Here is a 17,939-nt window from a genome sequence, read left to right as displayed (position 1 = left end):
ACCTCAGATGAGGGCCATTAGGTCTTTGGGGTGGTTGCCAAGAAATGGCAATGAAGGACTCACTGATTGGAGTCACAGACAACGGACTAATACTCTGGGGAACTGTTGCATGTGTAGTCACATTGGTAGGTAAACTCTCCGTGCAGCCTCCTAGAAAGCCGTCACCTCCAGAACAAGCTATTACAGTGACTGAGTAGTTTGTATAGGGTATAAGATTAGTCACCAAATGACTTAATGTTGATGAAGTATTCCCAGTAATGATAATTCTTGGATCAGGCATGCGAATCTCATAGTTAAGGATTTCTCCATTCTGTAAGAGAGGAGGTTTCCAAGAGACCTGGAAGGGGAGAGGAGGAGACAAAAATACAGAATTCTTACAATCAGAATGCAGACATACAGAAATAATATGCTATAATTGGACAGAACTGTGATATCCAGATGCTCTTTTCCTTCTTTGTAAAGACAGACTTTGTGAGTGACCTTGCTCCGGTAACTGAGATTCCATTTTTAAAGGTACATCAGTAAGAAAACTAATCTCCTTTAATGTAGTGAAAGTTAGCTAACTAAGCAGCAGTTGTGCCATTGAAAATCTACTGTTTGGCTTCACCAGTAAAGTGGGAATGCTCCACTTCTCCACTCTAAATTCTGTGATGTGTTCAGATGCACTAGCAAAATATACTAACTTTCATAAGTATCACTAATTGCCATTTGTTTCCTTAGGGTGTGTTGCCTGGTACACTGATCTATTACTGGCAGAGTAAAAAGAAAAAAAATTTTTTGGAATAATTTTCAGAAATGTATAATTGCATTAACTCCTATGAGAAACAAGAGTCTGTCCACACTCTTTATATGACAAAGTATGTTATTTTCCCCCTTTATTTGTCCATTATAAGTTATAATGGCAAGTATCAGACTAACAGACACAATCTTCTGTTTTTAGAATGCCACAATTATGCTGAGAAAACTTTATAACAGAAAAATTGGAAATTACATACAGTTTTACATACTCTGCTACAATTACTGCAGTTTTGATTTGATTTATCCATTTGCAAAACCAAAACCAAAAAAAAGCCAAGAAGGCTGACTCATTGTCAGCCATTTTTAGGATTTTTTCAAATTAATTTTTCTGGCTTTTTTAATGTACATTATTCTATTTATTCATTCTTACCAAATCCAGTGAGGAATCACACCCAAATCATTGTTCCCTAAACCACAAGGATGTTCTCAATCTTTTTTTAAGGCTTTTTTACCACTGCATCACAAAGGGGGGAACTTCAGACTGACACAAAGAGGAAATGTAACTGTATTAAGAATGTCAATGTTTCATAAAGCTGGCTAACTGCATCTGTTAATCCTCCTTCCTCTACAACTCTCAGGGTGGGAAGTACAGTAGCTTTGCTTTGCTCACCACTGTGACTGCTTTCCTTGCTATTGACCCACTCATATATAACAGTTGTTGCCTCTTTTCCTCCCAGGCCTGGCATAATTAAGGACTGAATCCAAGATTGCAAAGAACACAGAAGCAGAGAACATCTAGCTGAAGATATGTGCAGAATAAAATAAAGATAACAATGAAGTGTTAAACAGTAATACTTTAAGTTGAACTTTTTGCTTAATTCTCTCAAGTCTCCAAAGTGAGTGTCTTTAAGAAGGTATATGAACAGTTGCACATAGCCTTGGAAACATAGAAGCTTGATTTATAAAATGATTTTTGAAGGACCCTTGGGGATTAGGAAATGTTATATCTTAGGTACAGAAGAACCTCTTAGGCCTTCAGACTCATAAGAAACCTGGCAGCAAAGTACTGGAGAAAGCTGAAGGAGTTTGATAACAGAATCTGGAATACTATTAAACAGAGAATTAAAAACAGGGTGATCTTGAGTAAAGACAGCACAAACAAGATTATTGGTACCCACATAGGAAGGGCTTAGCTCTGGCTAATTATCAAATGCTGTATTCAGATTTCTGTTACTTCTAGCCCCAACTCATGATCAAGCAAATAAAGAAAATATGATTAATAAAGCAATGCAAAATCGCACAGAAGGCAGGAACCAATTCTGCATCTCTCACACACATTGAGTGAAACTTTCATTCTGAAGTAGTTTGTACAAACCAGTCCCAGGTTTAAGCAGCATAGAAGGATGGATGTTAAAGTGGACAATAGAAAAATTTGTTTTTAAATGCAGGTGGAAAGCATCAGACTACTGAATTTCAGATACTATTTTCAGAACCAAAGCTTTTTGTTGCTTCCATGCTGCACACCCTGACTGGAGGCACCACCCTCACAAAGAGGGGAATGCACACGGCTCACTTTTCTTTTCAGGGACACACCTTGGAAGTTGCTGAAGAAGCACAGAAGGCTTTAGGGACCACTGGTCTAACACACTACAGCAAAACATGCATTTCTTCAAACATGATTACATTGTTCTTTTTTGAGGTGTAGCACCTGCCACACAGTTCAGCCTCAATGAAGTGTGAGTAAACACAATATACTCTAGGTCTTTCTTTGAAATATTAATGCAATAAATCTGTCATTACTTATCAATGAAAAAAAACCTCCTATTTGTTGCTTAATGCAGGGGGGCTTCTAATAAAGGGACTAATGTTCTATATATAGCTATAGTTCAATAAATGAACTATATGTATATGTCAAATGCTTTGGAACATTGCTGGCACTATACTTTTAAAAAAGAAAATTGTCTAAAAATGTTCACCTTACACCAAATTTTGTTTTATTTCCTGGAAGGGGAGTTATTTTTGAATTACATTACATAACTTTTATGTCTAACAGCACAAAATTACTTAATAGAACTTGCTCAACACTTGCTATATCCTGTAGCTCCTTACAGAAGGGAACAGATTAAATACATATGCAGAAGAACAGGCACTTCTCCAGAACCTCAGCTTGTCAGTCTTATACAGAGTGTGCACTATATGGCAAAGCTTGGAAAAAACTCCCAGATGTTACTTCATGACAATTGCTGTGCATTAGTCAACAACATACTTCATACTTCACTTCATACTGTACATAACATACATGCTCTATGGGGTTTATACTAGGAAATTTCTCTCTCTCTCTCTCTCTCTTTTTTTTTTTTTTTTTTTTTAAGAAAAATGAAAACCAGACTGAACAAAAAGACTATTCAGGCAGCAGCACAATAACACAGAAATGCAACTCATTTCTTGCTAGGCACGGATATCTCATATCAAGATAGTGTAATTTGGTTAATATTTTTAAAATTAGATGGGATATGGGATATAAAGGATACTCTCAGCACTGATCACTTGACCTGCTTTGAATCACAAATGTCACCTGGGAATGACAGGACATGCAGTCGCTGACAAGGCCCCTCTGTTAGGGAAGGAAGGCTGTAGCCTCTACACTTCAGTGACAGGTCAAGGGCAAGGGACTGCCCGACTAGTACAGTGTAAATGAAGATGGTGGAGCCAGCCTGGTTAACACACACATCGCGCTGCTGGACCTCTTCTCCACTTTATTGTGCCAGGGTTTGAGGTCAGAGCTTGGCAACGCATGAAAGCAGAAAAGCTCAGTAGACAGGCTGTGTTGGAAGCAGTAACAGTTTGTTCATTGATTTGAAGCTCAGCATTGAGACCATGAAAGAGGATGCCCATGAGGAAGACAGAATAAGGTAACTACTGGGAGAGATTAACTGATTCAATGTAATGACTCTGGAAGCTGTCATTTAAAGATCAAAGCACCTTATTTTCTTCACCACAAAATTTAAAGAGACAGAAATTAGCCATTTTCCCCTCATTAAACAGTTATAACCTTGGAAATCTTTTCTTTTTGACAGCAGTTGGAACCCTGCAAATTCTGAGCTCTGATAAGAGAGGCATTGGCACACGGTTCACCATTTTACCAGTTCAGGCCTGGCTTCAACAGTTTGCTTTTAAATCAGCATGTCTGGCTTCACTTTATCCTCATTTCTCCTAGCTACTGCTTGTAATATCTACAAACAGGATAAACACACTACTGAGAGCTTTTCACTGTTGGTCTCAAAGCACGTTGTAAGTCTCAAATTGCAAGTATTATTATTCAGTTTTATAGATGAATAGACTAAATCCCAGACTAAGACACATATCAGAAAGAAGCAAAACTGAAAACAAAGACCTGCTACCCTAATTCTGCATTCTAGCCACTGGACTATAGTACTCTGCCAAAAAAAAAAAAAAAAAAAAAGTAGTTGGGAGATGAATTTCCTCATGAGTTCTTATCTGTCTTAACAGAAATTATACTGGAATTCAGTCAGGAGCCAACATCACACCAGAAAAGCAAATCCTGACAGAGGTCAATGATAATTATTCTTATTCATTCCACACATGAATTATATCCAACTTCACCACATACTATCCACAGAACTGTTAGATCAAGTTTGCAGTAATAGATTGTTACTACAAAAACTTCAGGAAGTGCTTGGTTTGAGTAGTAGAAAAACAGAAAGAAATTTCTTTATGATCCTAAATACCCTCCATAGTAAAGTTTTTAAGCTATATTAAATGCAAGGTGATATGCTGATGAAACTCTGATTAGTTCACCCCACTGTATGACCTGCACCAAATGAGCAAGCTGTGCAAGAAATCACAATCCTAAAATGCAGAAAACCTCAGGTGTGCAAGTTAAGGTTGTTCCTATGGGTGCTGGAGTATCCTAACTCGCTCAAGCAGCAGTTAAGTGGCAAATAAACCAAGGTCTCACTGACCTTAGCAGCATTACAAGGCAATCTTCACACAAGGATTGATTGCTCCTAAACAACTTCCCCAATGCACCAGCCATACCTGCATAAAAGCTGGAACAAATACAGTGGTGAATAAAATCCATACTTTTTTTTCTCCCCATCATGAAGCTGCTAGGTGGCCTTATCGGATCTCCCTTTAACACACAAGGCCTAGATATCAGGGTGGTTCACATTCTCACAATGTTCTTCTCAGGCCACTATGGTCTGAAGCATTTTGGGAAAAAAATACCAAAACACAGCAGGTTTTAACCAGAGAGAGAAGAAGGGTCATAATAACCACAGTTTTTACCACCGAGTGATCTGCAGAGATAAAACACTAAAGAATCACCTCTCTGTGAATCACTGATTTAAGTGAGCACAGAATTATTATAAAATCATTCAATAATATCATATCAGTCAGCAGTAACTTCACAGAATAGTAAACATTAATGTGTGAGACAAAACTCCAGGACATATGTCCATAAATGTAATTCCATGGGAAGTAGAAAACAGATAGAGAATATACCTTCCTTCTCACTGATGATACTCAAACTGCAACTGCAGGTATTTCATAATTGGTTTAAATGTATGAATGATATCCATTCCATACAACTGAAATCTTTCCCTTGGATCTTTTAGTTGCAGCCAGTTTACTGAATAACAGGTATTTAGCAGTCCACCGTCCAACTTCTGCGCTAATGAAGAACAGGAGTTAAACATTAAAATTTAGCCTTGTTTATTTTTGTTTGCTCAGCTGCACATGCAATTTAGTAGCCAAATTTGAGAAACAGCCACTAGAGCAGTTTATCACTCTACAGCAATAAATGATAGATCTTCTGCAAAGACAGGATGCAGGCTGAAACCCTTGAATATCCTGCACACAGCAAACTTAAGACGTTGCTCAGACTGTAGGGTAGAATACCATCTTTGTCTGCTGCAGCTTCTTCTAATACAAAGAAAAGTATGGCAGGTGAACTGTAAATTAAGAAATTGCCATCTCTGAGGGAAAAAATAAACAAGAATGAAACAATGAACTGAAAAGTCTAGAATCCTTCCTCAGTCAGAGAAATCATGAGGAAACAGTTAGGAAAAGCAAATTAGCCATGCAAAATGAATGATATGATATGAAATCCATATGCAAAAAAAGAAATTAGGAGAATGACAGTTGGGTGCTACAGAACTACCACTGCGAAAGGAAAAAAAATATTTTTAACAGACAGTATAGCTAACAGATACCTTATGGGAAAAGTCAATGAAATCTAAATAAGTTTTTATTTTTCTCATTTTGAATCTAATCGCAGGGAATTTCTATAACTGAAGTTACCACGAAAGGATAGCCTGACAACAAGGACTATGTTCCAATAAGGTACTGCCCAACCAGGACGAAACCATTCTCTTATCACCTATCTGAGCACCACAAAGGAAAATTTTCCTTTCCCCTTGTCATAACAATAAGTACAGCTCACACCAACTGTCTTGAGAAAAAAGTTTTGCAAAGAACGACAGAAAATGGCTGCAACTTCTTCTCTATCAGCAGTTCAGTTGCTGGCAATGATCGGCAAGGGAGAACAATGAAGGCAACACACCCCCCCCAAACTCGCTCAGTGTCACAGAAGCCACTATCAGCAAGTCTCCAGTTAAGCCAATAATCAAGATTACAGCTGTCTTCCCCAGGCTGAAGCCCTCAGCGGAGAACAGCAGTACTGAAAGGGAAGTCTTCCTATTTAAAGCTAAATGGCCAAAGTTGGAGAATTTACATACTGGTTAATTTAGCTCAGCATACTCTGTCACATAATGCTTTTCCTGCACAAAGAACTCCTTTAAATAATTATTCACTGTGTAAACCAGCCTCTTTCTCAAGCTATTCAACCTAGCTACTTTCCCGAATGCCATATCAGTGTGAAGTGTGAGATTGAAGCAGCATAGCAATTGCAACCCTCACAAGAAAAGGAAACAATTTCTTTTATACTTCTGTGCATTAGGGTATAGCAAATCTTGTGTAACAGGAATAATTTTCATGGCATTGGCATATACTAAATAAACGGCTTTTGCAGTTGCTGAATACCTCCACTTCACTTTGGCATTTAATCAGCCACAAAAGCAGTTTATTGCGCAGTATACTCTGCTACCATGAACATTATCAATTCAGCAAATATTAAAAAATATCATGCAGGTGTCACAGAAATGGGTACTTTAAAAATTATCAACAGCTTTACACTTTCTGTTGCACAAAAAAAGCAAGCTAAATGTTATTGAGAGATATCATTCCATTCTGATTAAAATTAAATGTAAAAGGAGCACATATACATCAGAAACATTTATGCCAAGACAGTGACCTGCTGTGCTGATATTTTCCTCCTTGAAGAGTGAAAGCTTTGGTCTATGAAAATAAGATGTATACTCAAGTGAGTACTATACTGGAGCGCTTTGAATTCTTCACATTCCCAAATCATTTACATTGATTCTATGACTAAATAAAGGAATGGAAATATGTTTCTCTTTTATTATAAATTCTCTCTGTTTTCAGTATAAGTAAATATTTGTGCTCATGGTTTAGGGATTGGTTGCACTGACAACTGAAAGCCTCTATTGATTTGCATCCCTGGCTTGGTAAAAGGAGCCTCTCACTAATCTTTCCCACAGTGCCCTTCCAATACTTTCAGCTCCAACCTGGAAGGACAGCTCTCTCTAGGGCAAGAGGTAATTAAAATCTCATGCTGGCTCACTCCTGAAAAGATTGCTTATTTTCCATTCTCTATCTAAGTTACCATTGTAGATACTGAATATGACGAGAATGTTGTACAGCACGAGCAGATTTCACAAATTTGATTAGTGCACTACGTAAACACTATATCCACTGAAAGTGTGGTAGGCTTGATCTACTCAAGAGGGAAAGCATGCCTTGCTGGGACTCTAATCGGAGCTTAAAGGCACCAGTGTAAAGCATCCCAGATCAGATTCATTCTATTTCCACACAGAAAAACTCTTCAATTATTAAGGGACAATCGCTGCACAAAACTTCACAGTTGTTCTGGCTGTGAAGCTAACATAGTTCTGAGGAGAGGGCACACAGGTGCTTTGTAGATCCCCCTACTTATGAAAGAGCAGGGCAAAACAGGCAAAGGTTTGAAAGCAGGTGCTACTTTGTTCTTCTTGTGTTTTCCTACCACAGGACAGTCACGCAGACCACAACCCAGCTTCAGTGCCACAGCAATGCCCACTGGGTGGTTTCAGAGTCTTACTACTCTGATGTGAACTTGCCATAAAATTTAAGAGAAGGAAACAACTCCACCACTAGTAAACTAATCTAACTGGCAGGTTTGTAAGAAAGCCAGCGGTAAGATGAAATTCCAGTCACTTCCTCTGGTGCTCCCATCTGCGAACAAGCAGAAGGCGAATAATCTGCTAGATGCAGAAGGTCTCATCCATAATCTCTTCAACTATATAGTACAATGAGCTCTACTGCACCTATAACTTTGTTTCAATTCTTTGAAGACATTAAAAAAAAAAAAGGGAATAAAAAGCTAATTGTTTCCTGTTCTTGGCAAGCAAAGGAACTCTTAAGATTTTTAAGGACTCTTAGAACCTTAGAAATCAGAAGTAGGATATTGTTACAGCTATGGAATATCCTAAACGCAGGAACTGTGCAAAGTATTCTCATCTCATCAGACATTTATGGCATTTGGTGGTGGGGGGAGGCCTACATCCCAGATATTATGATAGCTATTAAATTAAGCAAAACTAGGTAAAATAAAATACTAGATAACTAGAAGAATTTATGTCGGTACTGGCAAAGGATACCAATACTCAGTACACTGAGGAGGGAATTTTTACTACAGGACAGACATTCAGATGAGAGTATATTTGGAAAGGCACACACATAAGCCACTTTTCTCAATTAAATGCTGCCACCTCTAATTACTTTTAAAATTTTAACCTAAATATTGGAAATCAAGAAAAATGAACAGAAAAACTGAGCCATGGTAAAAAATACATCCCAACTTCAGCATCTTTGTCAGAAATTAGTCTTAACAGACCAAATCGACAATGTCTCCAGGTAGAAAAAACAAGCCTGAGACTGCAAGAGCAGCAGTGACACAAAATATGACCACCACTCATTCAGGAGGGTCATACAATGTAGACATTTAAGGGCTTTTAATGTTAATGATAGACTGGAGAAGAAAAAACAAAGCATTTGTACTCTTTGGTGAGATGGCAAAATCTTAAAAAAAGAAAAAGAAAAAAAAAAGGAAAAAGCATTGTTATACTGAAATTGAATTATTACCGAATGAAAACTGCACTGCCAGATTTCTGGTCACAGAAGAAAGAAATGATCAAACTGACTTTCAGCATGGGTAGATTCCTTAAGTTTGGAGCAGAGGAAGAGGCAATAAAATTACGACCAAGCCCACACCTCTGATCTCAAGAAAGACATCCAGTAAAGAATGACAAGACCTCTAATAACTCATTGGCTTTTTAAAATTGGGATTGAGTGTTGACTGCACTTGGAGAAAGAAAGAAAAAATATAGGTAAGGTATAAAATTATTATGCCATTATCACATTAACTGAAGCATTAAAGGTTGCAGTGACTTCTTTTTTGTGCTCAAATAGAGTTGAAGCCAATGTGTAAAAGCTCATGTAATAAAATGTGGATACGTGTGTAAGCACATCATTGAACTAGGGCCACTGTTTACTCACTATTAATTCTCTTGGTAAATCCGTAAAAAAAGTCTTACTGTAAATTGTCGTGGATATTAAGATATATCTACAAAGACATAGAGTGGAAAGTGGATAGCCCAAACCTGTAAGAAGCACTGTGGTAATTCATCACAATTACTAGTGGTCGATCATTATTAATTCTTACAGGGAGCATTGTACGCATTCTAGGCTCATTTGCTATCAATGTGGAGGTAACATGCAATACCTCAGATATTAAAACATAATTTAAAGAACTCAAGAATTTTTTATCTAATGGTGAATAGCTTTTGTCATAGCTTAAAATTGTGTGTGAACGAACGAAAAAAAAACAGCATTGGTTTACTGCTTAAATTCATATCCTCAGACTATTTAGACTGCATTGGTAACACCACTTTATGTTTACCTTTTGAAAATACAGTGTATACCAAAAATAATAAATCTAACAGATGAACTTCAATCTTATGCAAATGTCCTTTGTTTTGTGCTCTGGTGAGCAAGTTACTGTACCAATACTTTTGGCATTAGTACAAGACTGAATCCATGGAAGCATGTGTGTATTTACACAAAAGAGGCTTCTAAGCTACAAAAATCCCTCTTGTTTGGTTACACTAATTTCCCTCGAATGAAGTTTGTATGCAAGCCAAAACAATGGTAGTTATCCTGTCCTCTAGAGTTCATTCCCAACAGAACGATGTGAATAATTGAAAACTTCCTAGGTAGTCCTGTAAGATTATTCTTTCCTAAATCAGGAGAATCAAAATGCTATTTTTCCCTCATTAGCTATTAAAAAAATCTGTTAATTATATAAAAGTTTTAATTACATAAAAATTCTTGTTACTTCTTAGCATTTTAATGAAGTCTTCAAATTTGGGGGAAGGTAGTAGTTCATTTTCTGATCTGATTAGGAAGTTAAAAGTAAACATTCAAGTGTAATATTCAAAATATGTCAGGTGCATAAGGAAAAAAATGAAGTGGAGTATAATGCCAAGAGGCTGGTGTAAAGAAAAACTGGAAAGGAAGCTAATGGTTTTGAGCCAAAGGACAGACACTAATTATTTAACTACCCCTGCAGCAATGAAATCTGTTGGCTCAGCTAGTAGATGTCTCTCTTAAATACACAGTAGCTACAAGAAAAAACTGTAAAAGCCATAAGGCAATAAAATTTTTTCCTACCTTGATCGAATGCGGTCCCAACACTTCTGCATCAGGTGGCAGGACACCAGCAGGTCTTGATGGTCTAGTGGTAACTTCTGACCACATACTGCTGTTAGTGCCTCCATGAAGAGTACTCATCAGTATTCTGTACTCAAATTTCTGCCAAGGGCTCAGAGCACTACTCTGGTCAATATAGCTCATAGAATGACTGAGAGGGAGAGTCACCAGAGTTGATATTTGTTCTGTACCTTTAACTCTCCTTTCTATTGTAAGGTTTTCCACCAAACCATTTGGACGAGCAGGTTGCTGCCATGATATGACCACAGATGTTGGTGTATCAGAATACAGCTCTGGGGCAGAAATACCTTCAGGTGCATCTGGAGGAGTCCGTATTTCTGGGGTCTTGGGTGAAAGAGAGCATCCTTTAGAGGTGCATCCTTCTACCTGAAATACATAGACAGTGTAAGGATGCAAGTCTTGTACAGTGCAATTAGACCTAGTTCCTAGCACTGTAGCATGCAGTTGGCCATTTTGGTAAATATTATAATGAGTGATAATGCCATTTTGCTTTAAAGGATGCTGCCAAATGATGCTTGCTGCCCTTGATGTGACATTCAACAGAAGTGGCGGATCTATAGGTCCAGGCTCTGTAACAGAAAAAAAGAAAAGGAAATTTACTAAAGTTCTGTGATTTGTAAAAGTTAGCATAAGCAGATGGTACCTATCAAAAGAGTTTCAAAATGACAAAAGAAGTTCAAATCTACCAAACAGCCTATTTCCTCACAAACTGTAGGCCCAGCTATTTAAGGGATGAATATGGCTATCTTCTCAAAGGCAAGCTGCTCTTTAGGCACACCTTCCCTACTCCCAACCTTCCTTCCTTCCTCTTTCTCTGCGTCTTTTTTCCTCATGTGTCTCAGTAGTGTCCTACTGATGCCATTAGCATGTGGAGAAAGCGTAAGGGTAAGTATCAATATAGAACTGCAGTTCTAGCTTTTGTTGACATTTTTCTAGAGCACTAGCTACAAATTGCAACCAACGGCACAATCATAACAAAGTATTTTGCAGCTCAGTAAGCCCCTATTGCATCTCGCATTATATATTCAATATTTTACTTCATTCTGTTTATAATTCTAATCCATTTTTTGCAATTTATCTACTCCCTGTTAATATTATAGGTGATTTTTTACTGTGACTGTGACAGAAGCTGCCGATTTAGCTCTTTCACCTACTGATAAATAAACAATGCACAGATCTGACCTTTAGGTTAACAGGTTTTATGCTTGCTCCACTCAGCACTCTAACTGATTCAATTATCATAAAGGTTCAGGAGCTTCTATGAATACTGAAAAAGACCGACCATATGCCTGCATAGGTGTTGTGGAACAGCAAATACTCTGCAGCCCTCCAGAGAAATTCCTTAATTGTAAATAATTTCACCATGCGACACAATCAAGTCACCTTGAATGCAAAACCCTCAGCCTGTGGAGGCAAAGTGTTATTTAAGCTTTACTGGGCTGCGTTAAATTCTGCAATTTGAAGGGCTGTTAAGTTTTTCAATTGAAATTTCATTTAAAATGCAGGTGCTTTTTATTATATTGAGGCTTTACTGCTCTCTAGGTACAAGCAAGAACATGGTGCAATAACACAAATCTGGCTCAATCACTGATCAGTAACAGCTGTAATTCCAGAACATTTAGCATTCTTATAAACCACGTCCTGAAATCTATAAATTGCTACAGCAGATCAAGAAAATACTATATTCTCCCTATTCTGCCCATAGCAATTTTGACATTTATGAGATTTTTCTGTGAACATTACATTTTATTGAAATCTTAAAAAAAGATATACTTGGATTTAGTAATTGTTTAAAATAGCTTTAGGTTTGGCGGTTTTAGGGAGGTAAGTTTCAAATATCAAGGGTTGAAAATTTAAAATTCATCAGTGACTGTGTGTATGCTAAGACTCCATGACACATATCAAAGCATATGCTGAATTCCACAATAATTAACAACACTATCATTGAATTCCTAGTGAAGTGCTATTGCTGTCCAAACCATAAGGAACAATATCTCCATAAGAAGAAATATTTACTTCACCAGAAATTAAAGTAATTCCTGCTAATTTTTAAGTAAAAAGAGAGAGAGAGAGAGAGAGAGAAATAGGAACCTTAGAAAACAAATCCAGCACAAAGAATGGTTCTTTCTCTATTTTAGAATAACAGCTGAAGCAGTCAGAATTTCTGATTCTCCTCCCACATACAGAAAGAGGTAAATTAGGATTATTTCACTGAAGTCTGTGGAAATAGAGTGATGCAAAATTGGTATAGTAAGCTTTTTTTATTTTTTGCCTTTAAATTTGGAAAATTAAAAGTGTTTTTCATTATATGATGCATTACAAAGCAACTCCATAAAACTCATCCATATCAGACATTCTGTTCTACTCAGAGTAATAACAAGGATAGAGTTCTATACTAATGCTTGTGCACTCTAGAATTAATTTAGATCTTTGAATACACAAATAAAAAAAATTATCTGCAGTAAAGAGCAATCCAATTCTATTTGCATGCATACTTGGGCAAACCAATTATGTCATAAACTGGAACAAAATTTGGCCCATTATTTAGCCTGAGAGACGGAGGGGTGGGGGTGTAAATCTGAACTAGGTATTCTCTAGAGTGAAAATTTTGCCAGATAGGAGGGAAGGAGAAAAATCCCTTTTGGAACTGAAGACCTTGAAAATCAAATTCTAGTTTAATTGGGGGGTCGGAGCAATTTGAAATATATAATATTTACCACTGAGCTACATACTAGCATTTTATCTAATTATACCTCATATATGAGCTATCATACTGTGAGCTTCTGCAGGAGGAAAAGGGAAAAAAAAAACCCCAGCAATCAAGCCATTTGTTGAGAGGGGATGGATAAGCCTTTTTATTCCTACTGTGAATAAGTTGCTGGCATTATAGGCAACACATTCATGATAATTAGTTGAACCTGTGCTTCAAACCCCCACAGAGTTTAGATGTATTCCTTAAAGACAATCTGTTGTAATGTATTGGAGGAAGTGTCAAACTTTAACTTTGGGTCCCCCTACTATCCCTCCCTCAAAAAAGCGTATTTTGGTAGCTAGCATACCTTCCCATACATTCCCTACTGCCCTTTTAAAAGAGAGACTTTTAAGACTCTCTCAATTCAAACAAGGCATTTGAGAGATGCTTAATTGGCCCCACTGGATGGGAAAGCATTAAATCCTGGTCCCCAACACTCATTCAGTGTAGCTTCTTTTTAAATGGCAAGCAGAATCATCTAATTCTATACACAAATCAACTAGCACGATACTGCTTGGTTGAAAGGGTCACCACAATTATGTAAAACATGAGTATTAACTATAATTGGGATAGTTTGCTAATACAATAAAAAGCTCTGAACATGAGAAAAGTTATGCTCACAGCAGTAGCTATCACTTTCTAAAGTAAGAATTCATGGATGAAATGACATGAAAAAGATGGTTATAAAATTTTAATGGAATGATAAAAGGTAAAAGTCAGCCTCTCAGCTGAATTCTTAAAATCCCTATATATCACAATCAGCTCCTTAACTGTAAAATCAATGTGGAGTATAACATGTTGTCAATGTGGTTGTCACTGGAGGAAAGACTGCTAAGTATGACAGCTACAGAGCTCAGCCTGACAATTATGAAAATAAAATCATAAAGCTTTTTACATGGATGCAACTGTTTATAGAAGTAACTACTGAACATGGGAACTGTGGGCATCTTTTTCCTTAAGATTCTTGGTTCGTATTTCAAACCATTTCATTACAGTATTAATACTGGAAGGTAGTTTAATTTTGGCAAATGAAATTATCTTTTATGGCAGGCTATTTTGTTCATCTGCTTCAAAAGTTCAGACTCTACTTAAAATGAAGGTACAAAATTGTCATTAATCTTTTTTAATTCCCTGACTAGAACCACACACATTTGTTTACTTATTGTACCGATCCAGGGTGCAGAGGGACATATACTCTCAAGAAGATATTTTGGAGGAATCTATACTTTCATTAATACACCGAGACATGTACCTGGATTACTGCCCTTTAAAGCTAATGAGAAATACCTGATTTGCAGGGAAACTCACTCACTAAGCAGAACAGACATTCTGTGCCTTTTATTCTTGAATCATTTACTCTTTTCAGGAACATGGGCAATGAAATTATACATATTAACAAAAGGTAGTGTCTTTCATAAACTACTGACTGTACCCAGCAGAAAATCCAAGTTGTGTAGCTCTGGTCACAAGGGATAACAGGACTCTTTCATCATATCAGATCATAGAACTCAAAAGTCATTAAGCTGTTCATACAATTACATGCAGTCTGTATGAACTCCTTCAAATATGTATTGAAAGCCATCTTCAAAGTATTAAGATTTTTTGCCCCCTACTACTCTGACAGGATGTTGGTTCCCGAGCCTCTGCCCAGCATTTAAGAAACTTCTAATTCCTAATGTATAGACAGGTCTGGGCAGTTTGTACTATTTATCATGTGCCATGATATTACTTCAGTTTAATTTGTTCTTCTCTCCTTCTGGTATTCACCCAGCCATATATTTCACATGACTTTCTATTCCCTTTTTCACCTCAGCGGGTTTCATCTTCTCTTGCTCCAGTTTCCATTTATTTTTCTTGATCACAGGTGTCCAGATTCCCATCAAATAACTACGGATTAGGTCGTATGCCTAAATTATATGGACCTAGCTTACATGCCTATATTAGGAGACTGGTCTTCTCAGACACCCAATACAATCAGCAGAGGAAGCAAGTTCTTCCAAAAGATGAGGAAAATTGCAGCATCTATTCTCTGTCCTGAATTGCCCTATGGAGGAATCTGTCTCTCTCTATTGACTACGTAGAGAAACTTAAACAGAATAGGCTTCCTCACCCTGGTACCAAAGCTTTGCGGTGTGAATGCCAGAGGAGCACGGAACAGCAGTCTGTACAATAGCAATAATACTTCCTTATTTCTTCAGGAAATAGCTCAGCTGATACATTGCACCATCTCATTTACCTTTTTCTTGGTTGTATTCTCTAGCAACTCCCACAGGTAATGATCTCAAGCCACCACTGCGTATTGTGTACTTTTGACATTACTGTCAACAAACAGGGGACTGGCCTATAGCCTCTTTATAAATGAGAGAGATGGACTCGCAATCACATTATCTAAGAAAAAAACAAAAATTAGTCTGCCTGATAGGCAAGTCACAAAAACCCTCTCTCTCAAATAGTGCAAGCCACGCACTTAAAAAGGCCTTCAGTAAGAATTCTGCATACTGGAAGTGTACACTAGCCCAAGGCAATAAAATGTAGTCAACTGAAAGAGAACAGGATGATGATTGAAGGTGCACGTAGGTCATTGGACTGCAAACAGTTTCTGCAATATTCAGAAGACAAGAATGGGAAGCTTTTTTCTAAAGTAACAATTTTTGGTAGCTTATAACTTGTTCAAATCAAGATAGATTTTCTTAGACAAAAGAAAAAGTACCTTTCTGATTTTGGAACTATCCCTGCCATCAAATATTACTTCTGGTGGAAACCTGCCAGCCAGTACAATTTTACCAACCTTAAAGTTACACCATAAGAATGCTGCAACTGGCATAGGACCAGCTTCAGAAAACTATAACCAATTTCTTTGCAGCTTCCTTCCTAGGTTGTTCAAAGCCTTACCATGACAAAGGAGAAAACTTATTTAATACCTTAATTTTTATATCTGGAAAATTTTATTTTATTTTTGAATGCAACACATGAAATTCTGCTCTCATTTCAATGGTATATACTGATCTCTCAGTTCAGTGGTGATTATATTGATTGCAACAGAGTACTTTAAATTTACACTCAAGTTACTGAAAGCAAAATCTAATCCAGAAATTCATCAGCTGTTTGTATTTGTCTGGCAGCAAATAGTCTGATACTATACTGACCAAGATCGCTGGAACAAACATCTTTTATTAACACATGTTGAACAGGTTTTAAAAATAGTCATAGGATATGTACATTATTGTTATCTGGCACTGGCAGGTTAGACTTTAAAAAAATGCATTGACTCAGTTACTAGCATCATGCTCATGTAAATGTAAATATTTGAAAATCTGTAAAAATTTTTCCAGTACGTTTTCTTGCATTAAAAAAAAATCCCCAAACCTACTAATCTTTATAGTAAAACATTCTATTATCAGATACAGCTGATTTTTATGGCAGCATTTGCTAATTTTTCCTTAATGTTTCCTAATTTCCTCCCAGTTTGCTAAATATTCATCATAAATAAAATATCCTGTACGATAGACAATGTATTGTGAAATTGTCAGCTTGGATTAGTATACTCTGTTGACTTTTAAACAGGATGTGTTGATTTACATCTATTGCTCTCAGGTGCATGTGCACATACACATACTCATGTATATATTTTATTCCTGCAGATATTTTATGCTTTGGTGAAACAAGAGAGACATAGATTCACTGTGTAAAATTCTATAGGAACATGGGTACACACATATATTTCACCAGAATAAGAGATATGGGAAATTTCCACTGTCAAATTGTACTTTAAAAAGTCAAAGTGTATTGGTTAGCAGGGCCAGGAATTAAGTGTAGTTCTGCAACAAGCTGTCAGTATAGGCAGTTTTACAAGAAATATATTGAAGCCTTGACAGAAATGCCACTTATACCCAATGTGAATCATCCAGTTTTGAGCAACTGAGTTGAACATCCTTTCACAGATGGCAGCCCTCCACAATGACTCCAAAACCAGCGTCTTCTGTCACCACGGAAAGTTTTGTTGGTAAATTACAAGAGTTGTTGGATACTAGACACACATCGGCACATATTCTTTATTGGTATCAATACAAATGGAATAGGATGTTTTAGGAAAAATCATTTTCCCCAAGGAGACATGGAGTTTATAACTGAAATACAGAAGTTTGTTTTAAGCTAAGGAACAAGATGCAGCATCACAGCTGAAAAGGCAAAGGGATTGTTAATCTCAAAATATTTGAACTGAGTAAATTCTGCAGAGGCATTATATTAATTTTCTCTTGTTCTTAGATTTTCTTTGGCCATATCTACCTCCTGTACTGACTTCAGGTATTTATACAGTCAGGTTTTGCAGAGGGTAAAATTTCACGCCAGTGCACAAAGGCCATCCAAGTTCTATGCAGCAGGTAACTTTTACATATATATATATATATACAAGGAGGACTGTATTGGAATGCATATCCTGTACAGGCCTCCCGCCCTGTACCTAATTCCCAAAAAGAAAATTTGAAAATTCTACATCTACTACTTTGTACAAAAATTA

The 17,939-nt window shown here is 37.0% G+C and overlaps 1 protein-coding gene across 1 annotated transcript in view; it reads right to left on the bottom strand.

Annotated features, from left to right (window-relative positions):
* The window catches only part of USH2A (usherin), a 409,459-nt gene that overhangs the window by 125,888 nt on the left and 265,632 nt on the right, over positions 1–17,939 (bottom strand). Inside the window, exons 40-41 of the mRNA XM_013949903.2 lie at positions 10,609–11,237; positions 3–337 (exon numbers count right to left, since the gene is read on the bottom strand). Coding sequence (XP_013805357.2) covers positions 3–337; positions 10,609–11,237 — 964 coding nt within the window. The remainder of the gene's footprint in view (positions 1–2; positions 338–10,608; positions 11,238–17,939) is intronic.

The sequence above is a fragment of the Apteryx mantelli genome, chromosome 3, assembly GCF_036417845.1.
Source record: "Apteryx mantelli isolate bAptMan1 chromosome 3, bAptMan1.hap1, whole genome shotgun sequence".
Lineage (NCBI taxonomy): Eukaryota > Metazoa > Chordata > Aves > Apterygiformes > Apterygidae > Apteryx > Apteryx mantelli.
Note: the sequence above shows the minus strand (reverse complement) of the source record. Positions and strands in the feature narration are given on the sequence as shown.